This window comes from Tyto alba, unplaced genomic scaffold (assembly GCF_018691265.1).
Source record: "Tyto alba isolate M040663 unplaced genomic scaffold, T.alba_DEE_v4.0 Super-Scaffold_42, whole genome shotgun sequence".
In the NCBI taxonomy this organism is placed as follows: domain Eukaryota; kingdom Metazoa; phylum Chordata; class Aves; order Strigiformes; family Tytonidae; genus Tyto; species Tyto alba.
The window spans coordinates 28,998,551-29,010,940 of NW_024881318.1; the positions used below are offsets into that span (position 1 = coordinate 28,998,551).

General features: G+C 36.8%; 1 protein-coding gene across 3 annotated transcripts in view; it reads left to right on the forward strand.

Annotated features, from left to right (window-relative positions):
• Positions 1-12,390, forward strand: part of ARSB (arylsulfatase B) — a 74,803-nt gene that overhangs the window by 25,199 nt on the left and 37,214 nt on the right. For all 3 annotated transcript variants that reach the window (XM_033009188.2, XM_042804921.1, XM_042804920.1), the window contains exon 5: positions 9,327-9,570. In XM_033009188.2, the coding sequence (XP_032865079.2) occupies positions 9,327-9,570 (244 nt within the window). The remainder of the gene's footprint in view (positions 1-9,326; positions 9,571-12,390) is intronic.

Consider the following 12,390-nt stretch of genomic DNA (forward strand, 5'->3'; position numbering starts at 1 on the left):
TTCACTCTCATCTTCACAAAATAATTAATCTATTAATAAGAAGCAAGAAACTGGAAGAAGTACCAGGAATTATTATTGACCATATTTCCCCTTCGAACATTTTGTGCGCATATTTCATGCTAGATTACATGCAGTTCATGGCTTTAGTGTGTTGGCAGCCTTTAGTTTCAGGGGTATCAGGAGCTTAAAAGGTTCCTTTTTTTCATTATTGTGAAGATGCTTTAATCTGATAATGTATTGAAATGGCCAAATCTGCATTATAAAATAAATCAGAGTTGTTTTTTTCTCTGGTCTGTACTCACTTTAAAAATACCGTGCGGCTTTAGACAAGCCTTTCAAACAGAGCTTGGCGTAGTTTACGTATCAGACAGATGTGTGCTAGATCAGCTTACTGCAGGGGCCCACGAGAAGAAATTAAAGCGTATGGGAGTTTTCTCTTGCAGCTTCAGAGAAATTCATGAATTCAGAAAAGAGCTTAAGCACAGATGGAAAACAGAAAAAAAAGCTGGGCATGCCAATGTTGGATTTGAAAAGTACTATAGATACAGTGAGAGTATTTGGCAAGTATTCTGTAACCGTTTTCAGGAAGAAAGGAGACCTAGGTGTTTGTAGCCAGGAGCCAGAAATGTTAGGCTAGATTTTTTACAGACTCGAAAAGTTGGTTAAAGTTATTAAGCACCAGTACATGATAATGATTAGTGAATTGAGTTGTGATATCTAACTGTATTTATATGATCCTAGATGCTTAAAGTTAAGTTTTCTTCTTACTCTGCCCCTGCAGATTTATTACTTCAAATGCTTTCCTTGTGCTGTGTTCTAATAGGATAAAAGAGTGGTTGCATAATCAAAGACTTTATTGGCAAACAGCACTTTTTTTTTTTTTTTTTTGGACTGATTCCTAATTGAATACTTCCTTTAAATGTTGGTTGGTTATTTCTTGCTCAGTGGATATATGAGTTATATACATACAGATCTGTTAAACTTTTGGATGGCTATTTTTAAAAATTAACCTAGATATCTAAGAGAAGTTATGTATTTAAATTTATTAACCTCATTATCATGAAATATTTTGTATGTTGATTCTTTTTTGTGATATCAAGGGGTTTTGGTCTTTTGTTACTTATTGCTAAAATTTATTTATGCAGAATTTGTTATACTGTGAGACATACAATGCAAAACGGTCCAGAAATACTTATTGTATTGGACTGTTGTGCTGAAAGGCAGCTTTTATTTTCTGTTAAGACTTATTTTTCTTATAGGAAATAATTAATTACTGCTGTATTTTTCAGAGTTATTGTCCATATTCAGAAATATTGTCCGTATTCTTGGATCACTCTTTGTTTTACAAATGCCAAAAAACAGTTGTTAAACTTGCCATGATAATTAGGATTACTAGGACACATACTTAGGATTACAGTTCTGCCATTGTAACCAAGGTTGTATAATACATATCACACACATAAACTCTCTGGGTTTATCATTTTATGAGACTGTAGGGTTTAGAATAAATAGAAGCTAAGGACAGTTTATGTAAACCCTGCATATTTTTATGAAGCATTCTTACTGTCTAACACAATTTGCACACTAAATGTAGTAAGCAAGGGTGATTTTTTTTCTTTTTTTTTTTTTTTTTTTGGTAGAAGACTTATGAGTGGCTCCTTATTTGAATTAAGAAAATACAAAGACTGAAAAGAAATACTGAAGTTAAAACTGTTTAGTAACAGCACCAAATACAGTCCTGGATGAATCTATGGAGAAATGCCGGGAAGCCCTTTCTGAGGAGCTTGTTTAGAACAATTTGCCAGGCATGTCAACCCATCTGCAGGGTGTAGCTCAACTGTGGTCATAAGAAGAATGCAGCAACCTGAGCAGTCACAAGGGAGACAAAAAAAGGATGCTCTATTTAAAAAAAAAAAAAATTCCTTTCTATAATATAATTGAAACAAGATCTCGTGCGTTAGAAGAAAACAAGTAGTTCTACAGCAAGGCACACTGTTGCTTTTGAAAAAAATGCTATATTATTTTATGTATTATTTATCATTTTTAGTTAAGCCCTGAAATCCTACTAAGAGCTGTCAAAAAAGCAATGAGGGAAATCTTTAAAGCAAAGACCAGTTTTTGGCCTACTTGCAGAGAAAATAGTACCTCTATTCTAGAGCATTAATGTGGAGCAACATCATGAGTACAAGCTGGTAAAATAATGTGTGCAGGTAGTAGGAATTGCAGAAAGGAAGTCACTCAGGCCACTTGTCCACGTGGTGAAGAAATTTAGCATGTTTGCCATACTGAAGTGTTCTTTGGAAACTCTCTTATAGCGTTTTATCCCACCATCCAAAAAGTAAAACACAAAGGTCTCTTTATAGCTTTCTTAATAAGTTTTTCATTCCACTACATAAGCAATAACGATTTTTGTGCATACAACTGGGGGAGATTAAGTTTACTTTCTTAGAAAACTGGCCTTATACAGTATTACAGGACTTGTTTCCATTTAATTTCTTCTCCCAGCAATAACTTTCAAGCCTGTTGATCAATTTAAACTGAATTTGTCAGAGGATTGAGCTTTGTCAAGTGAAGTTTTGACAAATCTATTAATGCTATTAATACTGCCCCTGAGTTCAGTAACCACTGAAGACTTGTCTTAGCAAGGAATCCACATAGGCGAGAGATATTTATGGCATTTGTTAGGGTTCATTCTTAAGTCAACACTTTTGCCTTTTTTGGGGTTTCTATTGTCTAATGAGGTATAAATCCCACATGAAGCTTTTCCCATAGTTGTGAGTATCTATTGCTGGTGTGTGTTGCCTTCATAGTATAAAACATTCTGTTGCTTCAGTTCCAGGGTAATTCAATAAAAAAGTGAGTCCATCTGAAGACTTGAATCCATACATGCTTCATTAGTTATTGCTCTCAGAATTGCTTTATTGCTGTTTTTTATTGTCCAACTGCTCTTCAAAGAGGTTTTAGTCATTAAACTGCTTACTAGTTACATACATCCCACATCACTGGATATATATATCTACTGCTTTAGTCAAAATGTTTGGCAGCTCACAATTCTTCAGAGCAGTGTTTGGGAGAAACAGAACGGCCTCTCTGTTTAGTTTTGTTTATTGATTCATTTAAGAACTCCTGCAAATCATCTTTTACAATTTACAAATTACAGATTTAACAAATTAAACTCTTTCTCATGTATATGACAATGAATATTAATTACAAAAGCAGATTTTTGTGAGAAGAAAACACTGTCCTTAATTTTTAAAAGTATATTCAAGATGCACAAGCTTTACTTTGCTTTTATTTTGCTTATGTTGAAAGGTTTTTGTTAAATTAAATAGATTTTTTAAAAGCACACTTCCTCTTCATTACCTTTAACAAAAAACCCACAACCGTTTTAAAGACAGTCACCTTCTTTTTTGAAAATAGGTTATATTCTCTGATGTTCTGTGTGGGAAATGTGTCACATTTTCATCCAAAATCTTTTGGGAGGGAAGTACTATGGATTTTTGTTGTTTTAACTCACTCCATTGAAGTATTTTTATGTGAACAGCATTGCATGGACTTTAAGATGGGTAAGAAAGTGATTGGATGTGAATAGGTATATGAGAATGAAAGAATGTAAAAATAGTCCTATCAGAAATTATATTTTTCTTGAAGACATATTTTCTAGTTAGAAGAAAAACATTTTATTTTTTTTGCAGATATTTTAATCAGAACAGAAGACAGAAGTTCTCACTTCAGCATTTTATTTTGGCTATACAAATGCATGGTATTTACTGAGGATCAACTTTGCCAGTTCTTTAAAAAGCATTCAAGGGGTTAGGGTACTGTGTATGGCTATTTTGAAGACAAAAGTTATTTCATCTGGAGAGCTTATATCAACCTATTTTATCAGGATGTATGTCTCACAGATACACTCATATGGAGAAAATAACATAATATGTGGTGGTGTTTTGGGTTTGGAAGCACTGCATCGGTTTTGAGGGGGGGATTAGGCCTGCTAAATATCAGTTCCAATGAAATTATTCAGTGTGGCAATTTTATTTTTTTGTTTTAATACATTCAGATCCTGTCAGATTCCTACTCCTTGGACACTGAAGATCAACACAAAATTAAAAGAAAATTTTGCTACTCATATGAGTCATGGAAATTGGCAGAGAATGATAATATAATCGATGAGCCTGGCTTTTGTATCTAGGAATCTTTTGACCAATTCCTGACCCTCAGAAATATTTATTGCCCTTAAGAAGCTGTTCAGTCTGTGACTACGTGGTTTCCTCAGATCTCATTGTTTCAGGCTTCCTCCCCAATGCTTACAACTGTCAATCTGCTTCCTTTTTCTCCTTAGGATTTTTGCTTTCTCTTCCACAGTAGGAAAAACACCTTTTCCCAAATCAGTTCAGCATATCATTCATGTTTATGATACAATTAGAACATTATACAGATTCCTTCACAATCAACCAGGCTGATGTTAATTCATGGGTGCACAACTTTGATTGAAACTACTGTTTCAAATAGCCAGGATGCTTCCGTTTTTCTCCTTTATTCTGTCATTTTGCCATTTACCCTGCATATGTCATCTGTGCATTTTTTCATTGGTGGTAGTGCCTGATACAAACTCTGTTTCAGCCCATTCTTCTACCAGTGGGAATGTCTCTCCCCAGTGTTCTCTTTCATTGTCACAAATTTCAGCTTGTAGAAGAAAACTCATCAGAATGGAAAAAAAGCGTCTTGGTACCCACCTCCTTAAAATAACACAGAATGATGGGAGTGATAAAAATACTGTGAGAAAATAAAGGTAGCTAAACACCTATCAAAGCAAGCCAAACCAAGCAAACAACAAAGCTCTTTAGAAATGTATGATGCTTCCATTTAAGAAAGTAAACAAAACTGAATAAATTAACTAGGTAGCGCTTATGCCAAGTACCATAATTTCTAAGTATAGCCTTATTCTCTCCCCTTTCATCCTTTCTTTAGGGACAAGAGCTGGTTTGTTTTATGATTTTTCTAATGCACATAATGTGTTGTGGGTACTACTGAAGTCTAAATTATATAGATATAATTACAAAAATGATTCTTACAGATAGGAAAAATATGCTCACTAAATTTTCCAGACTATTTCACTATTATTTTTAATGAAAATCATATTTGATGTTTGTCTCCAGGAAAGAGATAATTGAAGTATCATGCTTGGGGGATGCTGGTGTTTTCAGCTGAAGCAGCAAGGCTGAAGCTTTAATAATAGGAAATGTTATAAACCAGGGCCTCTACTTGTAGGTACCTTGATTCCAAAAGCTTTGCTCTGGAGACTGTCTGCTGAGATTAGATATTAGGATGAGTCATGGAAACAGTTGCAGAAATGGGTGATAAATCATTCAGGAAATATGTTTGAAGTGGATTTAGAATTGGGTATGAAGCCAGTGTAGAACATGAAGCAACAATGATCCTATTTGTCTCTTACCTAAGTGGATATTAAGTGTATGTTTTAAACTACTCAGAGTTTCCATATGGATTTTAGAGTTTGTTCCATATTTGAGATACTTTGCTAAAAGTAAAAATAGCATGAGGAGTTAGTATGGAACAGCTTATTTGGGAGAACATGAGAATGGCTGTACTTCCACAGATAAAGGATCTATTCAGCCAAGCCTCTCCTCACCACAGAAATGCCTGGTACCACGTGCCTAGGAAAGAGTATTGGGACTCATTCATAGAATCGTATCATAGCATCATAGAATGGTTTGGGTTGGAAGGAACCTTAAAGATACACTAGTTCCAACCCCCCTGCCATGGGCCGGGACACCTGCCACCAGACCAGGTTGCTCCCAGCCCCGTCCAGCCTGGCCTTGAACCCTTCCAGGGAGGGGGCAGCCACAGCTGCTCTGGGCAATCTGTGCCAGGGCCTCACCACCCTCACAGGGAAGAATTTCTTCCTAATATCTAATCTAAATCTACCCTCTCTCAGTTTAAAACCATTACCCCTCATCCTATCACTTCTCTTCTCCAGGCTGAACAACCCCAACTCTCTCAGCCTGCCCTCATAAGGGAGGTGCTCCAGTTCCCAATCATCTTAGTGGCCTCCTCTGGACCCACTTGAACAGGTCGATATCTTTCTTATACTGGGGTCCCCTGAGCTGGACACAGTATTGCAGGTGGGGTCTCATGAGAGGGGAGTGGAGGGGGAGAATCACCCCCCTCCACTTGCTGGCCACACTGCGCTTGATGCAGCCCAGTACATGGTTGGCTTTCTGGGCTGCAAGTGCACATTGCTGGCTCATAGTCACTTTTTCCATCCACCAATATCCCAAAGTCCTTCTCCGCAGGGCTGCTCTCAATCCACTCATCACCCAGCCTGTTTGTGCTTGGGATTGCCCCAACCCGTGTCCTGGACCTCGCACTTGGCCTTGCTGAACTTCATGAGGTTTGCATAGGCCCACCTCTCAAGACTGTCAAGGTTGTTGTTTGTACCTTCTGCCAAAAATTCTGTGAAAACTTTCAAATCTTCAGCAGTTTGTGGCTGAAAAAATTCCTGAGGCAGAGGTGATGTCTCTTCATGTAAGAACTATTCATTATTTTTCAATCTGTAACTTCTCCAGTGGCTTTCTGAACCCATGCAAGCTTTTAGCATCTATTGTGTGCATCCAGAGGTGTATCTTAGGGGAAAGGTATCTGAACCTGAACAGAGTATGTAGCCATTTTATCTCTTGCTGTATAGACATATCCTTATAGTTAAGACCAACTAGAACTCCAGTTACAGTCCTGTAGTTGTTGTTCATGCCTGCCTTTCTGCCACGTCTATACCTCATGTAATCACTGGCTCCTTGTTTACTCCCTCCCCCCACCTTTATTATTTAGCGGTTAGCTTAATATTTCATCAATACAGACTCCATTATGATCTTTCATTATTATGTGACTCTATCTTCTTTAAAAAATTGTTGATATTTGAAGTCCTAGATAATATTTCAGACTGTACAGAAGTAATTAACTATAACTTTGAAAGATTGTATCACTTATGTATAAACTGCCAGTGACACATCAGCTCTGTTCTGCCTACCTAGAAAGGGAACAAACTAGTAATCAAAACAGAAGCTATCCTTTTCCCTCCTTCAACACTTTCTTGATAACTCAGTCAAGAAATTAAGCAGAAAGGGTCTCTTGAATATGAATTCCTGAGGGAGAAGGAAATAGTAATGTTCTAGCAATGTGAAAATGAGAACTCAAAATGAGTGGGATGAACCTTGTTTCATATGTTGAGTTTTTTCATTTCCATATGAGAGAAGCCATCAAAACCAGACTTTTTTTCCTATTTCTTAAACTTAGTGTACTATGTCTGAACGCTGGTATAACACACAAGTTTCTACAGGATATATGTTAGATAAACTCCTGGTCTCAGGGAATTTATTGTATAATGAAAATGGAAAGTGAATTTCTTCAACTCAACTACAGAAAGTAAAGAAAAAGTAAGTATAATAAAGATTCAACTTTAACCCAGGAAATGTGCACTTTCTCTCTCTATTCTTCAAAAAGACAGTTTACTTCTATAATTTTCTTGTTTGTTGCTGATATTTAGGACTAAAAAAAAAAAATCTCATGTGCTAGTATTAAACTGATATAGACAGTAAGTAGACTGTGATATGAAGAAGATATTTAACATACTTAAGATTTGATCCCACTGTATGTCCAAGCTGTGCTCTAATATAGTGTAGATAAGATACCTTTTATTCCCGGGTCACCAAAGGTTAAAAGCTACTGAAAGCTCTGCCCTGTGAGTATCCCTGACAGGAATTCCTGTTTACACTATGAGTAGAAACATTTTTTTTTTTTTTTTTTTTCCTTTGGTGACTGGCAACTGCTTAAATTCTCAGATCTCAGTGTTCAACATTGTTGCATGAGAAATATTGATAGCTAGTATTTGGTTGCCTGCATTTCATATTGAAGACAATAAAGATCTTAATTTATTTATTTTTAACCCAAGAGTGCTGGCACACAAACAGCCCTACTTGAAGCTAGTTGGGCCACAGAACACTTTACACTTTTTAAATCATGCTATTTTTTCCAAGTGTTGTATTTAGCTTAGGATTCCACCTTTTAATGTCTTCACAGAGACATGCACTAGTTTATTCTTTAGTAGAAAAGAAAGGGTCTTCTGTGTGCAGTAGAAAGATGCTCACAGTGGGCGTTTACATTGATCCCTAATTAATGAAACAGAAGGGAGATAATTTTGTTTTGGTGTGGTGTACTTTACAGTAAAGTTCTTCTGTAAGGTGTTGGACATGTACTTCTTGTTTCGTCCCTCAAATTTCTGTTTTTGATTAGAAAATACAATATAAACATGTCAAATTACACTGAATGGCAGTTCAACAGCTACTATTTGAAATCATTTTCACCTCATTAAAATACAGAAAAATTATGTTTACAAACATTGCCATCAATAATAACTCTTCTGAGATCATTACAACAAGTTTGAACAATAGCAACTCTATGGCAGTACTAAAAGTAACTTCAAAGAATAAGTAATTCTGTTAACTTCAAGAACATGTATTTTGGTCTAAGTGTGGAAGCTTGGTCAGAGAGAGTTTAAAAAGAGTTACATGAGCTATTTCTAATTTATTTAGATATTTCTGAATTACTGTAGTCACAGTTCAACATTTTCTATAACCTTCTTATATGTTATCCTCACCAAACATAATAAATTCAGAATATTTCTGGATCACTTCAACTGTTTTAACTAGTTTCAACTCATTTTGTTAAGTCTTTCTTCATCTGCCTGAGAAACTGCCTGTTTTGTCTGACATTACAAATCAATGTGGCTGCCTGAAAATCTAGGAAAAAATAGTTCTAAACTAGGAGTACATGTATTATCTTAACACTCGAATAACAGTTTTCCATTTTAAGTATATCATACCATTTGGAAAACAGTGTATTCTGAGTACTAATGACCACAAGCAACTCTTCTTGTGGTCTGTAAAGTAATTGGAACTAAGATTTTAAAGTTTTTGTTTCCGGAAACCTTGGATGTCTAATCATATTTAGAATCAATGTCAGAGGTTGCTCATAACAAAGTCTTTCTAAATCATTGGCTGATAGTCTGGTATCATTTCTGCCTAGCATTGGCTTTTAATTGTAGTAATTTGTAAGACTGAAAAGAACCTAGCATGTGTTTGTTACATGCTCTGAACATGCGACATGTATGAACTTTTAACAGCACTATGCAAGTACTCGCATGACACACCTATGTTGTGAAAATATTTTTTCAAATGGATGAATAAATGTAGTGGGGAGGACAGTTCTGTTTGTTTTTTACCAATAATTCATTTTAATTACTTGTTTTCCAGATAATGGAGGACAGACTTTGGCAGGTGGGAATAACTGGCCTCTGAGAGGAAGAAAATGGACACTCTGGGAAGGAGGAGTGAGAGGAGTAGGCTTTGTTGCAAGTCCTTTGCTGAAACAAAAAGGTGTAGAAAGTCATGAACTCATCCATATCTCAGACTGGCTTCCAACACTGGTGCACCTTGCTGGAGGACATACCAATGGCACTAAGCCTTTGGATGGCTTTGATGTTTGGAAAGCTATCAGGTAACTTGCATGTCAAATCACTGAGTCAGCATTCTGGTATGAGAAGAAATTAATTAGTCAAGAGAACAGAGCTGGAACTGGGGAGGGAAATATTATGTGTTCTTTTCACTCAATACAGGGAAGGTGTAAGTGCAGTTGATTTTCCTATCCATTAGAGAATTATACAAGTTGGAAATTAATCCTGGTCACAGATGCAAAACTTCCATTTGGATTTAACTTGGTATGTTCAATTTATCATTGTGGACACAGAAATGTACAAACATGGTATACTTTTTCAAGAACTCTCTGTGATCCAGAAGCACGTTAACTGATTTTACACCGTATGGAGGACAAGTTAGTAAATTTTATGGACCCAGCCCTGCTCTCTACAGAGCCCAGTTGGGTGTCTCTGCAGTATGCATCTGGAATTGGACATGTGGGAAATCTACGCAGACTTTGAACTCAGTGAGCATGGATTCCACTTTGATGGTTTGTTATCACAGTACAGGAATGATCAGGCTGACTCAAAGTGTAACCATTTGAATACATCCATATCGTGCTGTCCAGAGTCTCAAAAAGCCTGTGAGGTTGAGTACAAAAGCAGACCTGACTTGGTTCCTGAGAGGTTGTGGTGTTGTGCCTGATTTAAGCAATCTGGAGCACCCAGAAGCACAGTTCAGACATGCTTAGATGGCTGGAAAAAAGAGGCAGTTTAGCTCCAGCTGGGTTGACACTGAGACCAAGCTAATAACATTTACTGGGCTCTCTCTAACTCTGTGCACCTCTCATGCTGTCTGGCTTAACTAGGATATCCCAAACCCCATTAGCTCAGATAATGGAGAGTCTTCAGTGCAACTGAAGAAAAACTAGTTAAATCCTGTACATTTTTCCTCTGGAAAAGAATAATAATAATGGGATCGCAAGTGCTGGATACTGGGGGCTCTGGGCACATCTGAATATGTGCTTATTACTGGAGCATTAGGCTCAGCAGAGTAAGTAGAATAGAATGTAAAAGAATAAATTAAACAGACATTAACTGGTAGAGGTGATTTTTTCACTGGAACAAACTATCAAAAGAAACTCTGGTGTTGTCCCTTTCTGATATCTTCAATCAAGACTTATATTCAGTCAGTCCTTTATCTTTCAAAGCTTTTCTTTTATTCTAATATTCTTTTATTCTTCTAGAATAGATTACAAAGACCTTAAAACCTGAGTTTCTTCAAAATTTTAAAGTTCTGTGACCATCCCTTAGTTTTGTAAAAATTGCATGGTGACATTGGCTTAAATTCCTTTGTTTCTTCCTCTTCTATACTGCGTGTAATGTATTAGTTGATGGGGCTAAATCCTATAGTTTATGTTCTTAGAAGTTATATTTATTTTAGTAGGTCTTTGAATATAGTTTTAGGTCACATAAGAAGCATTTAGGACAGAAAGTTTAATACTGCTAAAGCAAAATAAAAGATCTAGTGAGAATTAGTGTTTTGTTTCTTTTGATAGTTTTTGTTCTGTTTTTATAGCAGTCAGATGATATTATATTATGTGTGTTGTGATCTTTTGTCCCCTTCTCAGGCTTCCCACCCCAGCTTGAAGGAGAAATGTAGCTATTTATGTAGCAATTGCTGAATTTTCTGCGATTTTCTACATTGTACATAACAATAAACACTGGGGTTTGTGTGTCTTAGCATTCTAGACTGTGATTTAGAGGAGTTAGTTCCTAAACAAGCATGAACAGGAGTGCTGTTTAGGTTAGGGAAAGGGATGAGAAATTGAGAGTTAGAGCAGGCAGAATTGAAGGCCCCCATCCCTGGTTAGGCCTATATAAAACTTGAAGTAAAAGACAAAAACGGAAAACCAAAACCAACCCCCCCCAGAAACCTCAGACCCCATATTCTGAGTTCAGAATTGTTTTGTTTGTACCTTTAGCAGGATTACCTGTTTTGAAACTGCTAAGCTTGGTTTCTTTCTCAGCACTGCCTCTGTTTCTGAGGAGCTATGGGGTAATTTTCTGTACTAGCTGGAGTTTGCAGAGAGCTCATGGGTTGTTGTGCTCAGGTGTAGTGTGTGGCTGTCTTCCAAGTGAAAGAAGGTAAGGATGTGTATAATTGTGGCCAGGGATCATGAACTGGCATGAAGGAATGGAGACTCCTGTCCAGACAGAGGAAGTAAAATGTTTCACATGCCAGTGTTACTGTGTGAAAGCTTAGCATCAGCAAGATCCTGGGGTACTCCTAAACCATAGACTTTTCTTCCAGATACCATCAGGATTCCTGCCTTCTTCAGGTTCAGTTTCAGCCAGATATTCTTTGTCATGGACTGATCTTCAGCGTTACTGCAGTGGGAAGATCCTGGCCCTTGTATCTTAACTCTTTGCGGAGGGCCTGAATGCAATGTTTACAGGCATTGCTGGAGAATAGGTGATCTCCAGTTTTTTCAGTTGTACCAAGCAGAGGGCCTCCATCCAGAGAGGAAAAAAGTTTTCGTGAATTGTTAGGCTGCTCTTTGGCTCACCTTGCAGCCAAAATGTCAAATTTCACATGATTTTCCCACGTAATCAGGAGAAATGAGTGTATTAAATTTCATGATCATAACTCAAAAGGTCACTTGAATATTGGATAGCAAACAATGAAGGCACAGTGCCCTTTTGGTGACATCTGATGGAAAGTTCAAATATGTTGCTTTTCTTGGACCAGATGGCTCATAATGAGTGAAAATATAGTTTGCTAAGATTCTATCTCATTTGAAAAAAGGAAATTAATAGCCAATCATCATGTCACATCTGTATTTTTTCACTCCATTCTAATACCAATAACTGCATATGCTTCTTGTGATTTTTTTTCTGGT